This window comes from Taudactylus pleione, unplaced genomic scaffold, assembly GCF_031769625.1.
Source record: "Taudactylus pleione unplaced genomic scaffold, aTauple2 ptg000209l, whole genome shotgun sequence".
In the NCBI taxonomy this organism is placed as follows: domain Eukaryota; kingdom Metazoa; phylum Chordata; class Amphibia; order Anura; family Myobatrachidae; genus Taudactylus; species Taudactylus pleione.
The window spans coordinates 3,021,489-3,049,036 of record NW_028284611.1 but is presented as its reverse complement, the minus strand read 5'-3'; the positions used below and the strand labels follow the sequence as shown (position 1 = coordinate 3,049,036).

The window sequence follows — 27,548 nt, the reverse complement described above, 5'->3', positions numbered from 1 at the left end:
TGCACTAGCTTGCATACTGGGAATGCTAAGTTGCTGCCAATGTCACTGGAATGACACTGGCAATTCAGGAGGTAGAAGCACACCATGCTACCAAGATGACACTAGCAACACGAGCAGGTGGAATTCAGGGTGTGCCGTCTGGATGGTATAACTGGCAGGAGAGAAACACAGTAAACTAGCTCAGGAACTCGACTGGAATCAGGAGACTGGAACCACCGAAAGTACAAGAAACTCTATCACTGGCATGGAGTGAAGGACTGGCTGCAATTTAAAAAATACAGAGCCCAATCCGAGCACGCCCTGTAAGCCTCCCTAATGACAGACTCATGCACCTGGCCTGTGCACACAGAAAAGTTAATCAATTAGTGTGTTGCTGATATTGTACTGAGACAGAGAGCAATTACTGAACAAATGAGATCAGCACACAGACAGACAGGAATGAAATGCTGTGTCTCAGTAGCAACAAAAATTATCTGCTTAACCGCAGATCCTAACGGTAACCCCCCTTGATGAGGGGTTAAGGAACCCCTAGACTTTGGTTTGTTTGGAAAGTCCTCGAAAAATCTTCTCCTCAGGATAGGAGTGTGTAATGACTTCCAGTATCAAGGAGCACTCCTTTGGTCCGTGTCCCTTCCAGTGAATGAGAGACTGGAGACAGTCCTTGGAATGACTAGAGGCTTGCAGAAGAGACAGATAAACTTTCCTCCAGATGGATTATAATCTGGAAACAGATGAGGATGAAGGGCCTGAACTCAGTGCAGACTCAAAAGAATTGCTCCTGTGATGAATTCTGAAAATGCAGAAGAACGGAGACATTGAAGATGTTGAATGGCAAGAATTGTTATAAGCAAATTCCGCAAATGGCAAGAGAGACATCCAGTTAATCTGACATTTAGCAATAAAACAATGAAGGTACTGCTCCAGTGACTGATTGGCCCGCTCTGTCTGTCCATTGGACTGCAGATGTTATCCTGACAGACTGACCTTGATGCCGAGATCCACACAGAAGCACCTGAATAATCTGACCACAAACTGGGTACCATGATCAGAAATTATGTCCAAAGGAAGCCCGTGTGTTCTAAAGACATGTTGCACAAAAAGACCTGCCAGTTCTTTGGCTGATGGTAATTTGCCAAGAGGGATGAAATGCACCATTTTGAAGAACCTGTCGACAATGGTCCAGTTGACTGTACAATGAGCAGAAGGCGGGAGTTCTACCACAAAGTCCATTGTGATGTGTGTCCATGACTTGAGAGGAGTAGATAAAGGACACAACAGACATGTAGGATAAGTACGGATAGTCTTGTTCTTTGCACAGACATTGCAAGCTGCCACAAACTCTCAAAAATCTTGAGGCATGGGCTGCCACCAAACTGAGCGCGACAGAAGTTCTAAAGTCCTGGTGATACCTGGAAGACCTCCAGCCTTGGAGGAGTGGAAATCTTTAAGGATTGCTTTGCAGGATCTCTCTGGAAAGAAAACAAAGCCATGGGGCATTTCTGGTGGAGCCTCCAATTGACATAGTTTGAGAGAATCTGCCAAAGTTCATGGCAAAGTGAATCCGAGCAGAGGGAATGATGGTCTCCTCTTGATCAGCTGGACAATGTTCATCAGAAAAACTACATGAGAGGGCATCTGCCTCCATGTTATTAGACCCAGGCTGAAAGGAGATGGTGAAGTTGAATTGGGTGAAGAACAGAGCCCATCACACTTGTCTGGCATTCAACCTTTTGGCAGACTCAATATATTCCAGATTCTTATGATCTGTGAGTACCGATACAACATGGTTAGCCCCCGCTAACCAGTGGTGCCAATCTTCGAAGGCCGACTTGATATCCAGAAGTTCCCGACTGCCCACATCATAATTCCTTTCAGCTGCCTGGAAAAGAAAGCACAAGGATGCAATTTATTGTCCCTCATATCCCTTTGAGAAAGTATGGCTCCTACACTGACCTCAGAAGCGTCCACTTCAACTATGAAACGCAGGTGATGGAGGACTGGTGCACCCACAAAAGCCATCTTGAGCTGTCTGAATGCTCGCACAGCTCTGGGAGACAATTACAGACATCCAATCCTTTCTTGGTCAGGTCCACTATGGGAGAGACAATAGTGGAGAAGGATTTGATAAATCAGCGATAATAATTAGTGAAGCCCAGAAATCGCTGAATGGCCTTCAGAGACATGGGCTGTTCTTAATCCAAGACCACCTTTAGTTTATTCGGATCCATGGAAAATCCCTGAGATGTGATCACATAACCCAGAAAGGATATTTCTTCCACTTCAAACTCGAACTTTTCCAATTTGGCATAAAGGTTATTCTTCAGGAGTCTTTGTAGTATCATTCTCATGTGCGGATTATGTTGTTCCATGGAGTTGGAAAAAATGAGGATATCATCCAAGTAAACTACAGCGAAGACTTCCAGAAAATCTCTCAAGATTTCGTTTATGAAGTCCTGGAAGACAGCTGGGGCGTTGGACAGACCAAATGGCATAACTAAATATTTGAAATGCCCCAAGTGCGTGTTGACTGCCGTCATCCTCTCATCACCTTCACAGATGCGGAAGAGGTTATAAGCTCCGCATAGATCAATCTTGGAAAAGATAGATGCCCATCGTAACTGATAAAACAGGACTGAGATCAAGGGCAGAGGGTAGGCATTCTTCACGGTTAAGACCCCGAAAGTCTATGTAAGACCGGAGGGATCCATCCTTTTTTTGAACAAAAAAGAAACCAGCCCCCATGGGAGACTTGGATGGTTATATAAATCCTTTCATCAGGGCATCCTCAATATATTCATGCATATCTCTATCTTCAGGAACAGACACGGCATAGTGTGAGGTTCTGGTTTTGTTGTGGACCCGGGGTGGTATTAAGAGCAGACACTGAAGCAGATTTAAAGGAAAATGTTGATCTTTTAATGAGTGGTTTAGTAGACATGGATATAGCAAAACAAAAGTCTAGATATAGCACTAAAGTGCACTTGGGAACTGTAGTGAGGCAATGGGAAAAAGTCAAGGTAGTGACAGACAGGAGACAGTCCAGTATTCCAGGTTTTTTGAGGTTGAAGTGAGGTGCAGGCTGGGGGAATAATATCCAGAGAAATGCAAGTGGAAGCAAGGTGCAGGGTAAACAGAAGACACAGGTACTCAGGCAAGTGGGAGGTAAATGGAGGATGCAGGGAAATCCAGTGGGGTTGGAGTAGGTAAGGTGAAGCAGGCTTAGGCAGCGATTCCAGAAGGCAGGTATGTGAGCACAGGAACTCTCTCTCAGCTATCGCTGAGAAACACGTTGCACTGGCTATGAAAGTGAGTTCTTGACTTCCTTAAATACCCAGTGCCGCGCCGTGACAGGCCAGAGAAAGAGCATGTGACACAGCAGGATTGGGTGACTAGGTCACATGGCCGGAGGCAAGATGGCGGTGCCCATGCCAGAGCGGAACGGAAGCACCGCCAGGCCTAACCAGCCCAGAATGACAACATGCCCGCACAGGACCAAGCACAGCCAATGCACCCCACCAGACACCAGCACCACCACCAGACACCCCTCGTCACAGCATCCTCAAAGGTATCACCCATTGACCACCATGCCAACAAACCCTGTTCATGACAATACCCCCCCCCTTATGGGTGGCCACAGGGCACTCACCAGACTTTTCAGGATGGGCAGCATGGAATTTCCTGACGAGTGCGGGAGCATGAATGTCCCGGGCATCGTTCCAACAGCATTCTTCCAGGCCGTAACCCCTCCAATCCAGAAGGTACTGCAGTCGACCCCGGCGGAAATGAGAATCCAGAACCTGGGAGACCTTGAATTCCACACCTCTTTCTTTCTGGACACGAGGGGAAACAGGGAGAACTTTGCGGAACTTGTTCAGGATTAAGGGTTTGAGTAAGGAAATATGAAGAGTTAGGAACTTTAAAGTATGAGGGCAGCTGAAGGCAATAAGCCACAGGATTTATTACTTCGGTGATGGAGAAAGGTACGATGAAATGTGGCGCAAACTTCATCGATGGTACTCTGAGCTGTAGGTTCCGGGTAGATTACCAAACCTGGTCTCCAACTTGCATGCAAGGCACCTTCCTTCGCTTTTTATCTGCCTGAAGTTTGTATTGAGAGGACGCCTTCTTCAAGTCAGCACGCACTTGAGCCCATATTGACGTAAATACTGTATCATCCACTACTGGCACATCAAAGAGAGGCAGGCTTTGGAACTCAGGTACTTGAGGGTGGAGACCGTAAACAACCTGGAATGGAGTTTGATTTGTGGAAGAATGATAGAAGGTATTATGAGTGAATTCAGCCCAGGGCAGCAAATCAAACCAATTGTCTTGAGTTGATGACATGAAGATTGTAAGGAATGTCTCAAGGTCCTGGTTAACTCTCTCTGTAGATTCATTGCTTTGTGGATGATAGGCTGTGGTGAAGTTGAGCTTCACTTGCACAATAGAACACAGCTCTCCAGAATCTTGCCACAAATTGAGCACCACGATCTGAGACTATTTCGTCAGGAAGTCTGTGTAGATGAAATATGTGTTAGATGAACAGATGAGCCAAATCTGAAGCAGTAGGCAGTTTCTTTAAAGGTATATAATGGACCATTTTCGAAAATCAATCTACCACGGCCCAGATGGTGGTGTAACCCTGAGAGCTTGGCAAATCTGTTACAAAGTCCATGGAGATATGCGCCAATGGACGTGATGTAATGGGCAGAGGCAACAACTCACCAGCTGGGGCTTGATGCGAAGATTTATGCTGAGCACATGGGGTACATGAAGAGACAAACTCCAACACATAAGCTTTCATCGATGGCCCCCAGTAGGCTCTTTTTAAAAGTTCCAGAGTCTTCCGAGTACCAGAATGACCTGCAAAGCGGAGTGAGCCCAGGTGAGGAGCTGCTTCCTTAACTCCGGGGTCACAAAGGTTTTCCCAGTAGGGGGCTGTAATTGTATGGAAGCAAACACCCTTGACTCCAGCATGGGCTTACTGCGTAGAATTTCAGAATTGTTATTACAGGAGAAGGATCTAGACAGAGCATCTGCTTTCTGGTTAAGGGCTCCAGAACAGAAGGTCAGAGTAAACTGGAAATGAGCGAAGAATATTGCCCATTGGGCCAGACGAGGACTCACACACTGGATATTTTTGAGGAAGAGGAGGTTCCTATGGTCGGTGAAGACAGTGAAAGGAAACTTGGCCCCTTCCAACAGGTATCTCCACTCCTTTAGTGCTAACTTCACCGCCAAGAGTTCTTGTTCCCCAGTAGCATAGTTCTTTTCAGCAGGAGAAAATTTCTTGGAAAAAAAACCACATGGGTGAATTCGGTTGTCTTCATAACGTTGGGACAGGACAGCTCCCACTGCCTCTGATGATGCATCATCCTGCAATAAAAAAGGTTTATCCAGATCTGGTTGTCGTAAGACTGGAGCAGAAATAAAAGCCTGTTTTAGAAGCTGGAAGGCAGTCTCTGCCTCAGGTGACTATAGGGCAGGATTAGCGTCTTTATGGGTCAGGGCGGTAATGGGAGCCAATAATGACAAGAATCCCTTGATAAAGCATCTATAGTAGTTGGCAAACCCAAGCAGTCTCTGGATGGCTTTCAAAGTTTGAGGTCGGGACCAATCCAAAATTGCTTGCACCTTCTTGGGGTCCATTTCTAGACTGGAGCCAGAGATGACATAACCAATGAATGGCTCACTGGGTACACCAAAGACACATTTCTCCAGTTTGCAGTAGAGGTGATTTTTCCTCAGATGGGATAGTAGTTCCTTTGCATGTTTATGATGTTCTTCTAGAGATGACGAGAAAATCAATATATCGTCCAGACAGACACACACTGAAACATATAATAAGTCCTGGAAAATTTCATTAACAAAGCCTTGAAAGACAGCAGGGGCATTGCAAAATCCAAAACGCATCACAAGGTATTCAAAATGTCCATCTCTGGTATTAAATGCAGTCTTCCACTCATCACCTGCACAGATACGAATGAGATTATAGACCCCTTGTAGATCTAACTTAGAGAATATGATGGATCCCTTGACTCTGTCGAATAAATCTGTGATTTATGGAAGTGGGTATCGATTCTTGACTGTTATATCGTTAAGGACCCAGTAGTCTATACATGGTCGTAAGCCACCGTCCTTTTTGGCAACAAATGAGAACCCATCTCTGGCAGGAGAGGTGGAAGGATGAATGAACCCTTTCTCCAAATTCTCCTGGATGTATTCAGAAATAGCTTTGGTCTCTGGCAAGGATAAAGGATAGGTACGACCATGAGGAGGCATCTTGTCAGGCAACAAATTGATTGTACAATCCCATTCTCTGTGAGGAGTTAAGACATTTGCCTGTTATTCGGAAAATACATCAATAAACATTTGATACTCCTTATGAATTGCTGGAGGTACTAATGAGACTGTTTTCCTCACAGGTCATATCTTGGGAAGACAGGATTTCTGACAGTCAACTCCCCATGAAAGAATTTCATTGAGAACCAGTCTATCCTGGGATTGTGCTGGCGTAACCAGGGTAGCCCCAAAATGATTTATTGGGAGGCCTCAGGTATCACTAAGAATTTTAGAGACTCAGAATGAAGTGCTCCAATATGGACTAGTACTGGCTGAGTTTCCTTGGTGACAACTCCGTTAGCCAGAAGCCATCCTTCTACAGCGGTCAGGGAAATTGAGTAATCGAGGGATGAACAAGGAGTCCATAGTTTGTCAACTAAGCTGGAGGTCATGAAGTTTCTGGCTGCTCCAGAATCTTGTAAAGCAGTAGCGAAGACAGGTTTTGACTTGAGATCTATGGCTAAGATCAATACGAAATCTTTAGAATTTGGGGACGGGCTTATTACTCCTAACTTGATGTCCCCAGGGTCAGTTAGGAACGGGTGTCCCAATTTATGGGAACAAGAGGCCACCAGGTGACCCGAGTCTCCACAGTATAGGCAGAGGTTTTATAATATCCTTCTGTGACGTTCTTCTTTGGAGAGATGGGTATGATTCACCTGCATGGGCTCTTCATCAATAGAAGGAGGGGATGGACGGGTAGTAGAGGGAGGAGTAAATGACCTTTGCCGGTCAGTTCTATGCTTCTCAGCCTGACATTCTCTGAAGCATAGATCAATCTTCTTACAGAGAGAAATCATATCGTTTAGGTTAGTATGAAGCTCATGGGTGACCAGATCATCCTTCAGTCGGTCAGAAAGTCCATACCAAAAGGCTGAGGTGAGGGCATCCTCATTCCTCTTGAGCTCTGATGCCAAAATCTGAAACTGTACGGCAAACTGGCTGACAGGATGGGTTCCTTGTTTCAGTGTATTAATACTAGATGAGGCTGATACAGTACGTCCAGGCTCATCAAAAATCCTCCTGAATGATGCTACAAAGTCTTTATAGTTATCCAGCAGGGAATCTGAATGCTCCCAGAGTGGGGAAGCCCAATCTAAGGCTGGGCCGGACAACAGAGACACGATGTAGGCCACTTTAGTTCTTGCAGTGGGAAAATTATCAGACTGTAAGGTGAAGTGTATATCACACTGATTCAGGAACCCACAACAAAGCTTGGAGTCACTGTCAAATCTACTTGGCATAGGAAGGTGTTACCAAGGAGATGCCCTGTAACCTGTATTTTCAGGCACAGAAGCAGGTGTTACTATTGTTACACTAGGGGTGAATAAAGAAGTTTGCAGATTATCCTGTTGTTTAGTAATTTCTTGCAGGAATTGAGCCATTTGGTGCTGCATAGCTTCCAGGTTTTCCAAACGGCCTGCAATACACTGGAATAATTTCTCTCCAAACTCCTGTTCTGTGGCTGAGTCCATGGGGCCAGTGCAAACTGTGAGGTTCCGGTTTTGTTGTGGACCCGGGGTGGTATTAGGAGCAGTCACTGAAGCAGATTTAAAGGAAAAGGTGGAACTTTTAATGAGTGGTTTAGTAGACATGGATATGGCAAAACAAAAGTCTAGATATAGCATTAAAATGCACTTGGGAACTGTAGTGAGGCAATGGCAAAAAGTCCAGACAGGAGACAGTCCAGTATACCAGGTTTTGTGAGGCTGAAGTGAGGTGCAGGCTGAGGGAATAATATCCAGAGGAATGCAAGTGGAGGCAAGGTGCAGGGTAACAGAAGACTCTGGTACTCAGGCAAGGGGGAGGTAAATGGAGGATGCTGGGAAATCCAGCAGGGTTGTAGTAGGTAAGGTGAAGCAGGCGCCATGCCGGAGCGGAACAGAGGCACCGCCAGGCCTAACCAGCCCAGAATGACAACATGCCCGTATAGGTCCACGCACAGCCAAAGCACCCTGCCAGACACCAGCACCACCGCCAGATGCTCCTCACCACAGCGTCCTCACAGGCATCACCCATCGACCGCCATGCCAAGAAACCCTGGTCGTGACACATAGAGACTACCCTTAAGAAGTCTGGTATTAGGTACAAACTCAAAGGCACAATCGAAAGCACGATGAGGTGGTAGAACATTGGCTTTTTTCTTGGAGAAAACCTCTGCCAGGTCATGGTAGGGAGCAGGAATCCTGGGAGCTTCAATGGGAATGAGTGTGGCCAGACGAACCGGATGAGAGAAACAATGCAAGCAACAGGAGGACCCCCATTGTAGAACTTCTCCAGACTGCCAGTGGATGATTGTGTTGTGTTTACATAACCATTGTAGGCCCAGAACAAAGGGAGCCAATGGACATGGAAGAAAAGAAACGACAGAGTCTCCTGATGCAGTACTCCAACGGTCAACTGTAAGGGTGACATCCGGAAGGAGATAGGCACAGAAGAGTGACTCCTGCCATCAAGACCAACAACCATGATTGGATTCTTCAGGGGTTCAGGGAGAAGTCCCAAGGTCTCAAAGAATGCTTGGTCCATGAAATTCTCAGTGGCCCCGCTATCGATAAAGGCAGAGACTGAAACCTGGCCCACTGAGGATTTTGAGCAAGATAGGAAATAGAACAGAATTCCTGGGAGAGATGGATGCAATGCCTAGATGATTCTCTCCACTATCATCTAGACCTTGTCTTTTCCTGACTTAACAGGACAGAATTGTGCCATATGTCCTTCACTTCCGCAGTGCATGCGCAGTCCCAGTGTGCACCTTCTCCGTCTCTCTTCAGTAGGAAGATGGAAAGCTCCCAATTGCATTTAATTCCTCTTGCTCTGAGACAGGAACCCAAAGAGGTGAATGGGGAGCTTGAGATGGCAATCTTTTCCAGCCTGCGCTCATAGAGACGTCGATCTATGTATATAGACAGACCCATGAGATCATCCAAAGTGCTTGAGGAGGGATGTAGCATTGGAATGTCCTTGATCTGATAACCCTGATCTGAGCTGGCTCCGCAGCTCAGGGTCATTCCACCCAGAATCCACAGCCCACTTCTGGAACTTGGTACAGCATTCTTCCACTGCTCGGCTCTCCTGCCTCAGAGACCGGAGACTAGCCTCTGCCAGAGTTAATTTGTCTAGATCATCATACAGCAGTCTGAGAGCAGCGAAAAAAAGAGTTCATGGTCTGAAGAGACACAGAGCTGGGAGGAAGACTGAATGCCCAAGTCTGCGGGTCACCCTGCAGGAGGGAAATGATAATGCCTACTTGTTGGACCTCAGATCCTGAGGATAGAGGCCTAAGCTTAAAATAAAGTTTGCAACTCTCGCTAAAGTTAACAAAGACCTTTCGATTTCGAGAAAAATGGTCGGTCAGATTCAGTTTGGGCTTGTGACCAATGGGGCAAATGGGTGCTGCCCATGTCTCTTCAACCTTAAGGGAAAGTTCCTGAACCCTCTGGGTCAGCACCTGAATCTGGGCTGCCAGAATTTGCATCGGATTCTGTCCGGGTTCCATGACTAACTTCTAGTTGTGGCCGGTGATAATGTTATGGTCAGAGGGTCTGTTTTGATTTGATCTAATTTGAGGATAGCCTTGAGGGCTGATAGGCATGGAATACTTATAGCTTAGAGGCTAAAGGTGAGGAACTGCATTTGGGCTGTTGAAGCAGCCTTGAGGGCTAATAGTGGCCTGAGTGCCTGGAGCAAGATGCAGCCTTTGGGCTGATGAAGCAGCCTTGAGGACTGATAGAGGCAGCCTTTATGGGCTGATTTGATTTATCTGATAGTGGTCTGAGGACCTGAGACAAGAGGCAGCCTTTGGGATGGTGGGGCAGCCTTGAGGGCTGGTTTGCTTTAGCTGGTATTGGCAGCAGGCCTGGAGCAAGATGCAGCATTTTGGCTGGTGAAGCAGCCTTGAGGGCTGATTTGCCTTGGAAAGTTGTGATCTGGGGCCCCAGGGTTGGATGCAGCCTTTAGGCTGATGAATCTTAGATGGTGGTAGCTTAAATACTTAGCGATGCCACCAATGTCACCGAGTTGACACTGGCGGTGGTGCGCTGGAATGTGTACTGGAGACACTGAGTTGCTACCAGTGCAGCTGGGATGACATTGGCGGTGGTGCGCTGGTTTGTCCACAGAGGACGCTGAGTAGGTACCAGTGCCGCAGGGATGACACTGGCGATGGAGCGCTGGCTTGCGCACTGGGAATGCTAAGTTGCTTCCAATGCCGCCGGGATGATACTGGTGATTCAGGAGGTAGAAGCACACCATGCAGCCAAGATGACACTAGCAACACGAGCAGGTGGAATGCAGGATGTGCCACCTGTATGGTATAAACGGCAGGAGAAAATAACAGTAAACTAGCTCAGGAACTCGACTGGCATCAGGAGACTGGAACAACCACAAGTATGAGAAACTCTATCCCCGGCATGGAGTGAAGGATTGGCTGCAATTTAACAGATACAGAGCCAAATCCGAGCATGTCCTGTAAGCCTCCCTAATGACAGACTCCGGCACCTGGCCTGTGCACCCAGACAAGATAATCAATTATTGTGCAGCTGATATAGTATAGAGACAGAGAGCAATTACTGAACACATGAGATCAGCACACAGACAGACAGGAATGAAATGCAGTGTCTCAGTCGCAACAAAAATAATCTGCTTAACCGCAGATCCTAACAGTATGGGGGTAATAAAGTGTTAAATAATTGTAAACTATTGTATTTTACAGTGGAACTACAGGTGCCAGCATGCCTGCCCTTTCGCAGTTGTGAAACTATAAGTACCAGCAGGCAGCCAGCACCCGTACCCCCACTGTAAAATAAATAGTTAAACAAAGACAGCACACACACACCGTATATAGTAAAAATGTATTACATACACCTATCCTTTTCACACATACTTACCTGCTGCCAGATGTTTCTGTCCCCAAGTAAAAATCCATATGGAGTACCTGCAATAGAGATCCTATACTCACCTCCATCCTCGCACTGGTCTCTGTAGGATTCTGGGGTCTTTGCAAAACAAGAAAATGAATTATACGAACCAGACGGACAAATATTGTTATGTGTGTTGTCACACATACCAATACCTTGTGAATGCCAGCTGATGGGATGTCATGGGAAATCCCAAGGCCTGCCAGCCAATCAGAGGCACTTTACATATAGTGGTCGCTCATTGGCTGGAACCCACGTGTACCCAGCCAATGAGCGTCCGCTATATGTGAAGTGGCCTCTGATTGGCTGGCGAAATGGGGATTGTTTCCTCAATGGAAGCACCACATTAGTGGAAGATACTGGGTACCCGCTGGATCCCCGCCTACCTCCATGCTCAGGAACTGGTTTTAAGTAGCTGGCAGGTGCTGCTGCTCCAGAGACTAGTTGCCAACACTAGTCTCTGCATCATACACACTTTCATAATGGTTGGCTGATCGTGGTCAGGTCTCCTGATTTTTAAGTATGTTTAAAAATCATTTGACCAAGTGACCAGGATCTGCTTAACCCATCAGTTGGATGAGGGTATTCACTTGTCCGTTGTTGGAACAATTGGTTGGTTGGAGGTTGGATTGAGTGCAGATTGCACAAGTGTGTACCCAGTTTTAGTGTTGGCTGGTTAGTGATTTAAAAATGTCTCTCCCCTGCCTGTCAGTAGAGAACGATGGTGCTTGCTGCCCAAGCCTACCAGCTGTTGCTAGGTTGCAATCCTGTTCCCTAGAGCATAGATGCCTGCAAACTATAGTTGTGTGCTGCCTCTCAATCACCAATGACTCCCAATGCTCTTGCTGCTATCCCAGTGATGGCCGTGCTTCCTTTCTCAGCAAGACTCCCATTCTCTTCTTCTGCCTCTTTAAAATGGGGTCTGACATAATTTAATTCTCTGCTTCACGGGTGTCCTGGGGGTATGATCTCCAGCACCCTAGGCTATAATGCACTGGTCACAGCTAGCAGCTTCACTTCCCCTCTCTCTCCACCCCTAAGGCCCGGCCAGCCAGCAGCTCCACTTCCCCTCTCACTCCACCCCTGAGGACCGGCCAGCCAGCAGCTCCACTTCCCCTCTCACTCCACCTCTGAGGCCCGGCCAGCCAGCAGCTCCACTTCCCCTCTATCTCCACCCCTGAGGCCCGGCCAGCCAGCAGCTCCACTTCCCCTCTCTCTCCACCCCTGAGGCCCGGCCAGCCAGCAGCTCCACTTCCCCTCTCTCTCCACCCTTGAGGCCCGGCCAGCCAGCAGCTCCACTTCCCCTCTCTCTCCACCCCTGAGGCCCGGCCAGCCAGCAGCTCCACTTCCCCTCTCTCTCCACCCCTGAGGCCCGGCCAGCCAGCAGCTCCACTTCCCCTCTCTCTCCACCCCTGAGGCCCGGCCAGCCAGCAGCTCCACTTCCCCTCTCTCTCCACCCCTGAGGCCCGGCCAGGCAGCAGCTCCACTTCCCCTCTCTCTCCACCCTTGAGGCCCGGCCAGCCAGCAGCTCCACTTCCCCTCTCTCTCCACCCCTGAGGCCCAGCCAGCCAGCAGCTCCACTTCCCCTCTCTCTCCACCCCTGAGGCCCGGACAGCCAGCAGCTCCACTTGCCCACTCTTTCCACCCCAAAATAGGTGATTACTGGGTGCAGGTGTATAAATTCATGTGACTAAGGTCTTGCTCATGTGGCCAGGCACTGTAAGATCATATTGTATAATTTCTGCTAACTGCGAGTCCATTATTGGTTATAGTGATGATATTTATCAGTAACTATATAGAACCAGCATATTACAGATCACTTATAAATAAACACAAATATAGGAATAAAACAGTCTATAATTATAATTAAAGACTATAGGATATACATGAGCATAGTACTGTACACGATAAGTATTTAGACAATGGACCTAATTCAGACCCGGTTGATAGCAAACGTCTGCTCGTTGCTGCCAATGTTTGCTAATCTGCACATAGCCGGATTAAAGGCAGGGCGACAGGGACGGTCGTCCAGGGGCCCCCACACATAGGGGGCCCCCACACCCTGTCCCCTGCCACTACCGCCCTTCTATTCCGAAAACCGGCGGAGTACAGCATTTAGCTGTCTCCGCCCAGGTCCTCCTCGGCAGTCACCGGTGACTGCAGGCGGGCAGCGATCACTGACCACTTTGGATCAGAGCGCAGTGCTGCTTCGGAAAGCGGGCAGGCTGCGCGGTGAGGCTGTGCGGCACTGCAGGCGTGACGTCAAAGGTCGTGCTGCGCAGCCCCACGCCAGCTGCATCTGAAGACCGCGGATGTGAAAATACAGGACCTGCAGCTGCTGCACTGGGTCTGCTGCTGTGTGATTGCCCTGGCGTGGAGCCTGGAATGTGAGTCAAATAATGTTTTTTTTATATGTGTGGTGGTGCTACTGGTTGCGGGGTTGGGCAGGCACAATATTAAATGAAAAAAAAAAAATATATATAGTGTGTATGTGTTGTGTGTGTGTGTGTATTTATTTGTGTATATATATATATATATATATATATATATATATTGTGTATGTATATACTGTATATATGTATGTATATGTGTGTATAATGTGTGTGTGTGTATGTATATATAATATATATATATATATATATATATACAAATAATTTGGATCACTGATAGGGCCCCCGGTCAAGTTTGTTGCCCAGGGGCCCCCACAGACCTTAATCCGGCCCTGAATCTGCGCATTCGTGCGCGAACTACTTCTAGCGATCGGGAACCGCTCGCTCGCCACGCAAAGACAGCCCAATGTAATGAGTGACAGGAGAGGCCATTTGAAGGAGGTAACAGGGGCAGGACAGTAATAACAGGGGAGTGGAGGTGCAAACGCAGGCGTGCCTGAGTGCTTAAACTTCATTTCAGTGGTGTGCATAATTAACAGGCAGCGTCATAGTACACATCACCAGGCTGGTTTTTACACTGAAGACCTTGCAGTGCTTGCGGTAGGGTACAGTCAACCACTAGCGCTACGATCGCACCTGATGGTTCTTGATGTACCAATGTTTAAAGACACTTCTTGGAGATGACGTGTGCTAGTGGGCGTCTCAAAGCACGCTAATGGGTGTCTACATATACAAAGTGGTCTCTCGCCAAGACATAGTGGTCGTGCTTATGCCCTGCCGAGTGATAGACTTCCATGCCATCACTTAGCCGAATTTACATACGCAGGGAGTGAGCGGCTGCATCTAGCGACCGGGTCTGAATCAGGCCCAATGTGTACAAGGTGACAGATCTGTATCAGGCCTTAATCTTCTGTTTCTCCAACTAATCAGCAAGTTTCTTTGTTCACAGATATGGATGAAAATTTCAGGAACCATCTTACAAGATACATATCTGACGTTATGGGAGATATTTTGCATCACTGTAAAATTGACACCAGTGGGAAAGAAATTTCCTGTGCCGATTTGGGCATAAAACTGAAGGTCTGTTCTTAATGATGGATGCTGAGTGGAAATATAGGGCCTGATTCAGCATGGATGGCTACGGCGATAGTGTATGCAGTCGGACGATTATTGCGTACTGCGCATGCATCGCAGTGAGCATGTGTGAGTTAGCATTGCGATTGCTCTGCAATCACCTATAGAGATACAAAGCCATCGCAGAGTGAGTGACATCAGGTCGGCGTTTGGGGGTGGTGACGGGGGAATGGTCGGAAAAACGCAGGCATGGCTGTCTGTTTGAACACCGTTACCTGGGCGTGCATAAATTAGCCACTGCGACGGCACACGCAGCTTGAGTACTTACTGCGTGCGATGAGGTTAGTAATTTCTGAGTAAGGTCAGACTTGTGTAATTGGGTGTGAGGGGCAGATGATAATCAATGGTACCGATGTATACGCAGGACTGCAAGGTAATACAGAAGTGAGATAGCGGTTGTGGGCGTCTCTATGCTGGCTGTGCTGTAGCTGATGTTACTGATGTGTACGCAGGACTGTGAGGTATTACAGATGTGAGATAGCAGTAGTGGGTGTCTATGCTGGCTGTGCTGTGGCTGATGTTACAGATGTATACACAGGACTGTGAGGTATTACAGATGTGAGATAGCAGTAGTGGGTGTCTCTATGCTGGCTGAGCTGTGGCTGATGTTACAGATGTATACACAGGACTGTGAGGTATAACAGATGTGAGATAGCAGTAGTGGGCGTCTCTTTGCTGGCTGTGCTGTGGCTGATGTTACAGATGTATACACAGGACTGTGAGATATTACAGATGTGAGATAGCAGTAGTGGGTGTCTATGCTGGCTGTGCTGTGGTTGATGTTACAGATGTATACACAGGACTGTGAGGTATTACAGATGTGAGAAAGCAGTAGTGGGCGTCTCTATGCTGGCTGAGCTGTGGCTGATGTTACAGATGTATACACAGGACTGTGAGATATTACAGATGTGAGATTGCAGTAGTGGGGTCTCTATGATGGCTGAGCTGTGGCTGATGTTACAGATGTATACACAGGACTGTGAGGTATTACAGATGTGAGATAGCAGTAGTGGGTATCTCTGTGCTGGCTGTGCTGTGGCTGATGTTATAGATGTATACACAGGACTGTGAGGTATTACAGATGTGAGATAGCAGTAGTGGGTGTCTCTATGCTGGCTGAGCTGTGGCTGATGTTACAGATGTATACACAGGACTGTGAGGTATTACAGATGTGAGATAGCAGTAGTGGATGTCTCTATGCTGGCTGTGCTGTGGCTGATGTTACAGATGTATACACAGGACTGTGAGGTATTACAGATGTGAGATAGCAGTAGTGGGTGTCTATACTGGCTGAGCTGTGGCTGATGTTACAGATGTATACACAGGACTGTGAGGTATTACAGATGTGAGATAGCAGTAGTGGGTGTCTCTATGCTGGCTGAGCTGTGGCTGATGTTACAGATGTATACACAGGACTGTGAGGTATTACAGATGTGAGATAGCAGTAGTGGGTGTCTCTATGCTGGCTGAGCTGTGGCTGATGTTACAGATGTATACACAGGACTGTGAGGTATTACAGATGTGAGATAGCAGTAGTGGGGTCTCTATGCTGGCTGAGCTGTGGCTGATGTTACAGATGTATACACAGGACTGTGAGGTATTACAGATGTGAGAAAGCAGTAGTGGGGTCTCTATGCTGGCTGAGCTGTGGCTGATGTTACAGATGTATACACAGGACTGTGAGGTATTACAGATGTGAGAAAGCAGTAGTGGGGTCTCTATGCTGGCTGAGCTGTGGTTGATGTTACAGATGTATACACAGGACTGTGAGATATTACAGATGTGAGATAGCAGTAGTGGGTGTCTCTATGCTGGCTGAGCTGTGACTGATGTTACAGATGTATACACAGGACTGTGAGGTATTACAGATGTGAGATAGCAGTAGTGGGTGTCTCTATGCTGGCTGTGCTGTGGTTGATGTTACAGATGTATACACAGGACTGTGAGATATTACAGATGTGAGATAGCAGTAGTGGGTGTCTCTATGCTGGCTGTACTGTGGTTGATGTTACAGATGTATACACAGGACTGTGAGGTATTACAGATGTGAGAAAGCAGTAGTGGGTGTCTCTATGCTGGCTGTGCTGTGACTGATGTTACAGATGTATACACAGGACTGTGAGATATTACAGATGTGAGAAAGCAGTAGTGGGTGTCTCTATGCTGGCTGTGCTGTGGCTGATGTTACAGATGTATACACAGGACTGTGAGGTATTACAGATGTGAGATAGCAGTAGAAGGTGTCTCTATGCTGGCTGAGCTGTGGCTGGTGTTACAGATGTATACACAGGACTGTGAGGTATTACAGATGTGAGATAGCAGTAGTGGGCGTCTCTATGCTGGCTGTGCTGTGGCTGATGTTACTGATGTGTACGCAGGACTGCAAGGTATTGCTGATGTGAGATAGCGGTAGTGGTCGTCTCTATGCTGGCAGTGCAATGGCATTGCGATAGCATTCATTAGCATATTTTCACAGCAGATCTGCATGCGTAATCGCAGTGGCGATCACAATAGTGATAGTCCCATAGTCCAATATAAGCGAGTGTTTGAGGAATGTTGTGTTTAAATGGGTTTAAATAAATAATAAATTAAAACATGAAGTGGGAAATACATATTGCAGAGGGGATGCAATTAAGATGCCGGCGGACGGTATCCCGGACATCTATTTAGCGACACTGGAATCCCGACGGTCGTCAGAATGCCAACGCCACTATCTCAAAGAGATCAGGATACCGAAGGTCGGCATCCCAAAGCTAAGTATGCAGGCAATATGAGGGTTAGGCACTGACTGGGGAGGGTTAGGCTGCGGGGAGGGGGGTTAGGGCTAGGCACCACTGAGGGAGGGTTAGGGGGGAGAGGAGAAGGGTTAGTATACTTACGAGCCAGTTGGGTTCTGGTGGCATCCCGTGCACTGTCTATTCATACTGATTCCATTGCAGACATACTGTCACTGTTCACTGTCTTTAAATCACAGTATTAGGGGGAGATGTGACATTTTCTCCATCTCTCTGGATGGTTTGCTAGATCTCCCACTTACAGAGTATCAATCTTTTAATTGTCTGCTCCCTTTCCCCTTGTAACTGTAACTCCCCCCATGACTTGCACCACTGACTTCTGGCAACATATACTGTTTGCAAATATATGAATAAGCGCCAAGCCAATCGTCAAGGCTCCTCTATACTGGCGCCAGTATAGAGGAGCCTTGACGATTGGCCTGGCGCTTATTCATATATTTGCAAATGTGTGTGACTAATACCTCTAAATCTCTATTATCATGTAGGATTTAAGTATTGTTTTTGCTGCAGTGTGCTGGGGGGCAAATCTCTCCTTTTTTCTGTGTTCAGTGTAAACCCCGCCCTTTACAAGCACCTGTGTTATGCAATTAAGCTGATTTGAGCAACTACCATTTTTTTTTTTTTGCAACATATACTGTTTACTTGGAGAATATGGCAACTTTAACTTACGTTAAAAATGTACAGGCATGGTTTGTCTAATGAGCCAGTGGTTTGTATAGTCATTGAAATATATGATAAATTATACTTCATTGACAATACCAACTACTTAGACATCATGGGCCTGCTGGCACCTGTAGTCCCACTGTGAAAAAAAAATAATAACAGGTCACGGATACTGACTGTGGTAAGCACACTTCAAATGTACCTGCTCCTTGGATGTGCTCAGTCCCCTTCTCCATGTAGTAGTCTACTATTCTTGGTAAATTTGAAAAATTCTGTAACCCGATCCCATATGGACATACTGTTACACTGCACTCAAAGTGACAGTTCCCATGTGGGTCACTGTTATTGGGGTTTAGGGGGATATGCTGATTGGTTAAGAGCCTGATGCTCTTTGCCTATCAGCGGATGCTGCCATAGAAACTGTTAGCTAATCACTGGCCTCACTAATACCACTTTCACATTGCAAACCTGGCTCTGACCCAGATTTTGAACATGGGTCCACGTTTGCTGCGACTCGGGTCAGACCCCATTCACACTGCACCTTCGACTAGGGTTATTCCCGGGTTGACCCTGTTCACACTGATCCCGGGTCAGCCCTGTAAAACCCTATGGATGTCATTAAAAATTTACTTTTTTAGGCTCACAAAGATAAGATGACAAAAGAGAACACAAGTGAGGGGTGGGGACTACCCACAGCACTGCAGGAATCATGGCTGATGGATTACCACTGTGTAGCACTGAGTTCATGAGTGTTTGTGCTATACTCCTATTTGATTTAGCCAGTGAGAGCATGAAGCAGCTTCTGGCAGCATAGTGTACAGGTCACTTCTTCACCACTCCAATTAGCCATCACTGTAGTGACAGTAGGTATTAATCCCTTGAGACTACCTCTGCTGTTGTCTGCAGTGTGCTGCCTGTGTGTCTGGCTGCTGACATGAAGTGGGACCCAGGAACATCCAATCAGCTTTGTTTGCTATGTACAGATTGTCACAGCCCACCGACGAGACCCCAGAATCAGACCCCAGCACTTACCTTTGTGGGTCCTGTCCCGCCGCGCTCTCCGGCTCCCGCGCGGTGCTGCTGTCCTCTCCATCGGGTCCCGCTGTCTTCATTCCACCATGCTGACTCCCACTGACTGCTCCAGCTCCAGTACTCACATGCTGGAAACACCATCCTCCGGTCCATGGGCGCAGCCATCTTGGGTTTGCCCATGTGACTCCACTGCCACCAATGAGGATGCTTCGCCTTCTCTCTCAGCCTACCAGCACCCTGCATTCCCTATAAAAGGATCCCTGCTGACACAAGTTGCCAGAGCAACAAGTCCCTTACTCTAAATGTGAGCCTCCCCACTGAGCTCCATAGGTGCTGCCACCATTATCATATGGCTCCCTAGCCACACCAAGCAGCCTGTGCTGCCACCATTCTCATATGGCTCCCCAGCCTCACCAAGCAGCCCATGCTGCCACCATTCTCATATGGCTCCCTAGCCGCACCAAGCAGCCTGTGCTGCCACCATTCACATATGGCTCCCCAGCCTCACCAAGCAGCCCATGCTGCCACCATTCTCATATGGCTCCCCAGCCGCACCAAGCAGCCCATGCTGCCACCATTCACATTTGGCTCCCCAGCCTCACCAAGCAGCCCATGCTGCCACCATTCTCATATGGCTCCCTAGCCGCACCAAGCAGCCTGTGCTGCCACCATTCTCATATGGCTCCCTAGCCGCACCAAGCAGCCCGTGCTGCCACCATTCACATTTGGCTCCCCAGCCTCACCAAGCAGCCCGTGCTGCCACCATTCTCATATGGCTCCCTAGCCGCACCAAGCAGCCCATGCTGCCACCATTCTCATATGGCTCCCTAGCTGCACCAAGCAGCTCATGCTGCCACCATTCTCATACGGCTCCCCAGCCGCACCAAGCAGCCTGTGCTGCCACCATTCTCATATGGCTCCCTAGCCGCACCAAGCAGCCCGTGCTGCCACCATTCTCATATGGCTCCCTAGCCACACCAAGCAGCCTGTGCTGCCACCATTCTCATATGGCTCCCTAGCCACACCAAATAGCCCGTGCTCCCACCATTCTCATATGGCTCCCTAGCCACACCAAGTAGCTACCAAGCTACCACCAATCACCTTACGGCTACCCAGCTGCATCAAGCAGCTTCCATGCTACCACCATCCTCCTTATGGCTTCCCAACCACAACTAGTAGCTTCTGTGCTATCACCAATCACCTTACGGCTACCCAGCCGCATCAAGTAGCTTCCGTGCTACCACCAACCACCCTACGGCTGCCCAGCCGCATCAAGTAGCTTCCGTGCTACCACCATCCTTCTTATGGCTTCCAGCCACAACTAGTAGCTCCCGTGCTACCACCAATCCCCTTACGGCTATCCGGCCGCACCAAGTAGCTCCCGTGCTACCACCGTTCTCCATATGGCTTCCCAGCTGCATCAAGTAGTCTCCGTATTATACCAACCCTCTACCAGTCTTCTGCACCCTCTCATGCGGAGAAACTTCATCAAACCAAGTCTCCTCCAGAGAGCATCTGAGTTGAGTAATACAGGTCCAAGGCCCAGCCAAAATCCCACTACTGTGACACAGGTTTAGATAACCCAGTTTGGGCCTGTTCACATTGCACTTCAACCCAGCTTGTTCCAGTGTTCAACTCTGGTTGATTGCAGGGTTGAAATGCAGAGTCACCGGACCCGCCAAGTTTTCTGTTGACACGTTCACACTGTACCTCGACCCGGCAATATACCGGGTTACATTTGCGATGTGAAAGGGGTATAATTGTTTAAATAAATTGGTATAGCAGGAAATCATCATCCTTTCAGTTTCTAGGTAGTGTACCATCCCAGCTCTGTATGGATTGGCTCTCTTGATTCAAGAAAATGTCCTGCATGGTCTATGATGGTGTTTCCTAACATTTTTAAGTACAATTCAGTTTTGTATATATTTTTTTCTAACAACAACAACAACATTATTTATGTAAACTTTGTAGTAGAAAATGAAGTAAATAGGTACAAAAGATGTTAACCACATGGGAGGTTGCACCTAATGTCCAAAAATCGAATATTTTACCATTTAAAAAGTGTCTGCCCAGCCTCATGGAGCACTTTACTAAATAAAAATTCCTATTGCTATTTTTGTCACATTACACTTCTACAAAACAATTCCGACTGTAAGTGTAATTGTGCCTTAGGGCCTGATTCAGAGCCGGACGCTCTGACCAGAGCGCTCGCTCTGAATCAGGGCCCTCCTACCTGTTTTAGGAGCGTCCTCATGGATGCTCGCATAGCTGTGGGTTACCACCCACAGCTTATGCGAGCGTCCATGATGGAGGTCGGGATGGTCCTGACCATCCCGACCATCGGACTTGCGACAGAGACCCTGTGGTAGGGTCGCCCAGCCACAAGCCCTGGAGTGATTTTGGCTCTATCAGAGCCAAAATCACTCCCACTGACATCACTAGTGATGTCAGTGGGGCTGGCTTCAGACGGTAGGCGTTCCCATGGGAACGCCTCCGTCTGGCCGCCACGCCCCCGGCACGCCCACCAAAGGGGGCGTGCTGTCACTCACCATCGACAGCATGCCCCCTTTGGTACGAGACCCGGAGCGACAGCTTGGCTGTCGCAGTCCGGGTCTCGCGCATGCGCACGACGGAGCTCCCTCCGTCGTGTGCATGCACAGTGGGGAACATCGACCCGCTTGCGAGTGTACTGTCGCTCGCGAGTGGGTCTGAATGACCCCCTTAGTACGGTATGCAGTCAGGAAGCCGACAGTCAAAATGCTGGGTTAGGCTAGGGGAAGAAGAGGTTAGGGTTAGGCACCCCCAGTGGGAGGTTAGGTTTAGGCACCCCCCAGGAGGGTTAGGTTTAGGGTGCAGGGAGGGGGGGTTAGGTTTAGGCACCCCTGGGGGAGATTAGGGTTATGCACTTGGGGGTAGGTTAGGTTTAGTCACCCCTAAAGGAGGGTTAGGGGGGGAAGGTTAGGGATAGATTAGATACTTACCATGTCGGGATCTAGTCCTGTCGAGCTTCCAGCTTCGGTATTGCATTCTTACCAATCCCCTTAGTACAGCATATTATCTCACAATGCAGCACAAAAGTAAAATAGGAACCAGTGGCAACATCAGTTTGACCATACAAATATTACATTACAAAATGAAACAGTTGTATCAGTAAGCAAAATGCAACTATGCAAATGTTCTTGGCATACAACACTGATGCCAGTGCCCGAATAGAACACATGCTGAACACGCACTGTAAAAAAAAATAATATATATATATACCCAATGCACTGAACTAGAAATAACAATTATCTTATATAATAATGATAATAATAACAATGTTATGTTTATAGCACATTTCTCCTAATAGGAATCAAAGTGCTTCACAATTGCATTTACAGCACAAAATACAAAGCAATCTTAAAAAGGGACATTAGTGTAATGTGTGACCAGGAAAGTCTTGAGTCTATTTTTGAAGGACTGGAGGCTTCACAAACTGTACGAGGAAGTAAATTCCAAAGATTCGGAGACACATAGGTGAAAGCTTGACCCCCATATGATTTCCGGGAGATTCTAGCTACTGCTAATAGTCCTTCATCAATGAATTGCAATGAGTGGGGCAGTAAGGGATCAGAAGCTGCTTTAAGTACATTGGAACCTGGTAATATAGGGTTTTCAAAGTCAGTAAGCCTAATATTATAAATGATTCATCATCTTACAGGCAGCCAGTGGGGGGAGTAGATAATGGGTGTTATGTGGCCAGAATGGGGCTGGTTGGTTAATTGCCAGGCAGTTGCATTTTGTACCATCTTAAAACGGTGCAATTATTTTGCTGGGAGACGTCAGGTAGAGGTCATTGCAGTAGTCTAGGCATGATTATGTAAATACATGTATGACTCTAGGCAGATCTTCTGAGGGAATTATGTGCTTGATTCTGGCTATGTTCCTCAGATGAAAGAATGAGGATTGGATTGTGACTGATTCCCAATGGTGGAAAAAAAACTGTTTTTTTGCATTAATGTTTAAATGAAAAGAAAATTGGGTCCTGCTTGTTATATTAATGCTGTAAAACATTGCTATGTGTTAGATACCATGATCAATCACATTTTAATGCTTTCTAACATTATCAATCCAAAGTTTTTACTGTTATGTATTTGACATCTTTCCATAAAACCAATTTCAGACTAAACTTAATTAAAACATGCAAAAGCACTTTTCATGGAAACACACAAACACAAAAAAAAAGAAATTAAGTATTAGAACTGGAAATGTCGCTGGCATTAAACATTTTTAATAAAAACACTAGTCTAGAGGCTTTTTTAGTTCCCAGTGTGTTTCGAAGCTTCAAATGAACTAAAACTGAAAGAAAAAAAAATATTTCTACACTAGCTGAAGATACTTGAGCAGTCAGAAGTTGTTCAGTAATGGGAAATACATTATGGTTAACTTTTTTCAATTGCGATTTTTTTTGCTCATCCACCATTCATAAGATGACACTTAAATTTACTAAGATAGGAGTTCTTTTTAAGAAGTGATGTTGCCCATAGCAACCAATTAAATTCCAGGTATTTTCTTTTAGAAGGTGCTAGACAAATGAGAAGTAGAATCTGATTGTTTGCTACGGGCAACATCACTTCTTAAATAGAACTCCCATCTTAGTAAATTTACCCCTAAGTCTTTCTTTCTACCACTCATCTCAATAGGACTGAAGGTTTTGATTTGATATACAAAGGGAAACATGGAGATTAAACCATGAGGAGTGTCTCTGTGTATTGCTTGTTTTATGTGTTGTTGTTTACACTTTAAGATTGAGAATGTTAGCTGTGTTTTTTCTCCTGTCCTATGGGATTGATAGGGGAGAAGTATAAGCTTGATGCAGGGCAGATTTAGCACCTCTCTTATCTGGTTCACCCTCCCTATATCTTTATAGTGTGTGTGATTTACTGCATTGGTTCAGCTTACTCCGATAAAGACAACAAACAACAAGAATTTGGAATAATACCAGTCACAGAATGTTTTTTTTTTAAACCCATTTGTTTTAAACCACCCAAACTGTATAAGTGTCACACTACTATTCCGGACAACACCAAGATTCCGCACATGTTCATTGTACCAGAAGCAAGTCCAACTCAGATCCTGCCCCTCAGTGGTACCTGAAGTCTCTAATGCAATCCAAGGGCATCAGGTACCACATGGAGTTCCTAGAAAGCAGGAAGTGTGCAGTCAGGTGAATGGAACCTACTAATGCATACAGGGTTATGGTTCATTTCTCTTAGGGGAAAATAGACAGTTCATGAATGAAAGATAATGATGTGGGTTTAGTTTATTATTATTATTATTATTATTATTATTATTATTATCATCCTTTAATTATATGGTGTCACAAGGGTTCCGCAGCACCTAACAAAGTGCATAAACAATTGAGCAGAACAAAAGAACAGTGACTGACAGTACAATACAATGAAGGACAATTACATGGTATATAAGTATTGCTGCAACAGCGATCATAACACTTGAATACTCTAAGTAGCACATGGCAGAAGTAAATTGTTAGTTGACGTAAATAATAGTAAGGGAGGGGAAAGTACATTGGGAAGAGGGTCCTGCATGTGGGAGCTTACATTCTAAAGTATTGAAAGTTTGAAGAATAATTATTGGAACGTTATACCAGTATGTCTAATGAGAGTTTATTATTGGATCCGGTCAATATCCCGACTAAGGGGATGCTGGAGCTTAGAATAGCAGCACTGGAATCCTGACCTCTGTCAGAATCCTGGCACTGACATCCCGACCACGGACATACCGAAGGTAAGTAGCGGGTTTAGGGGGGGGGTTAGGGTTAGTCACTAGGGGGAGGCTCAGAGATAGGTTTAGGGTGCAGAGAGGGGGAGGTTATATTTAGGCACTAAGGGAGGGAGATTTGGTTTAGGAAGTGGGTAAGGTAGGGTAGGGAGAGGGGGAGGGTTAGGGTACCCACCGACAGGTGTTGGTATCCTAATACTGTCAGGATGCTGGCATCGGGATTTTGAGCACCATTATCCTGTACCCAACCCTTTATTAAATTGAGTTTGAAAATCATGTCTTTATTTTGTTCCAGGATTTTGTCAGTGTGCTGCAGAATAAACATTACAGCTTTGGATCCCCTATGAAGGTAATAATGTGGTAGATTTTAGTAACATATGTTCATGATTTGACCACTGGGGGTGCTATTTCAGTCTCTTGCTGTCTGAATACAGTATAATTATAGCATTACAGAGGAGTAAGTTTGGTTGGGGCTTATTCCTGTGTACAGAGATGCAGATCAGGATGACATATGGCTTTGTAGAGATGTTTTCTTAATAGTAACATAAAGTGAAGATAACTGGAGTAACGTGTATTACTATTATTACCAGTTACTCATGTAGCACCAGTGTATCACCTTGAAATTTACAATTTAGAAGACAAAAGTAGTAAAACTAGACTAGGAAATAACAGACAGACATGTAGGTAAGAGGACCCTGCTCACAGGCTTACACTCTATAGAACGGATGCTGTCACTGATGATGAAACACACCGTAGAAATATAACATTTCATGCTACACATTATTATACTACACACAAGCACACACCACCTTATTACACATGTCTAATTATCTTACTTATGTCATGTCTGATCATCTGTACAATATGGTTTGGTTGTCTCTCCAGTTGTACTATTCACTTGAAAATCAGAAGAACTTGAATGACAACAAAAAGGAATTCCAGGAATTCATAATAAATGAGGTAAAGTAGCTGCGGCTGGTATATACAGTAATATACACTCCCCTGAACATATCCCTTATTCTAACTTACTTCTATATCCAATTATTGACACCACTTACCCTGCTACGTCAAAACTTATCACCCTCTCTTCCTTGTTTGGCCTCTCTCAATCAACCATTCATCCTCCTACAACATTGTCTTCTCCTTCGAGTTGGTCTTCACTCAGCTCTGTGCTGTATCTGACTACAACTCCCACCTCACTCTCTTTCTGACCACCTCCTCTCCTTCAGCTATTCCTATCCCTCTCTCTCAAAAGTTCTCTCTTACAACACAGAACATTGACATTCTGGATTACTCCAGTTTCTCCTCCTTGGTCTCTCATTTCTTCACCATCTCTATCATCTCTTGTCCTAATGGGCTGTCTCCCTCTAAAACCATACCCTAACTACCTTTGGCGCTACTGCCTCATCTGCCACTATTAGCTCTGCCCTTGTCTCTACTGCCTAATCTGCAACTATTAACATAGGATGGTCCCCTCCTCAAACCTTGGCAATCCACTCTGGCATGATTTTTTTCAAAAATTATCTTACTCCTCTAAGCACCTCTCGAGAAATTTGCCATCTCACTGACTTTATCTACTTCAAATTTGTTCTCTCTTTATTCTCTCTATACAGTAGCAATGTTCTCTCAATTTCTAAGAAGTCTTACTTTAAATCTCTCATCTACTCCCAATGCTCCAAACCTCTATATCTCCCCTTCCCTTCTTCTCCCCTCCATCCTCTGTGAACTTGATTTTGTCTATCACTTTATCTTCAGAATCACCTGGTTCACCTCCATCCTCTCCGCACACTCTCTCCTTGACCCTCCTTAATCCTCATCAATTTGGTTTCTAACTACTCTTTTCAACTGAAGCTGCCCTCGCTAAAGTCGCTACTGATCCTTCTTCAGCTCAAGGTGGAATTTGATACCATTAAGAACTCATTCTACTACTTCAAATGATCCACTCTAATGACCTCAATGACACTGGGCCTGATTATTTTAAGATATAAAATGCTCCTTCAAGCTAAACCGCTCTGAAACTGTAAAGTTAGAATATCACCCCCACCAAGGTCACCTCTCCTTTCTCCAACACCATTGACAATACTTAAACAACTCTTTTACACACCAAATTCAGTCATCCTCCAGGTCTCCTAATATTTTAAGGATCAGCATTTTTCATAACCTGTAATCTACTAAAACCATCATGCATGCTCTCATATTCTTACATTTTTATCACTGTAATCCATATCTCATTGGCCTACCAATCTTTTGCTTCCAACTACAGTCTAGTCATAACTCTGCTGCCATCATTATTTTCCTCTCTATTAGGAGCACCTTTGTTCCTCCTTCTGCCAAACACTCAAGTGGCTTTCTTTCCCTCTCAGAACCTAATTAAAATTCTCCTTCAATGCCCTTAACCAATTCTCACCTCTATATTTTTCCCACAACCTGCTCCTTCCCTACGGGAAGGAGTCCCGAGTTGCAAAGACCCCTTCGCCCCAGTGCGGCACCTT

General features: G+C 46.2%; 1 protein-coding gene across 1 annotated transcript in view; it reads left to right on the top strand.

The window, feature by feature from the left end:
• Window positions 1–27,548, top strand: part of LOC148517819 (RING finger protein 112-like) — an 89,419-nt gene that overhangs the window by 47,301 nt on the left and 14,570 nt on the right. Inside the window, exons 10-12 of the mRNA XM_088478177.1 lie at window positions 14,601–14,731; window positions 25,352–25,405; window positions 25,942–26,016. Coding sequence (XP_088334303.1) covers window positions 14,601–14,731; window positions 25,352–25,405; window positions 25,942–26,016 — 260 coding nt within the window. The remainder of the gene's footprint in view (window positions 1–14,600; window positions 14,732–25,351; window positions 25,406–25,941; window positions 26,017–27,548) is intronic.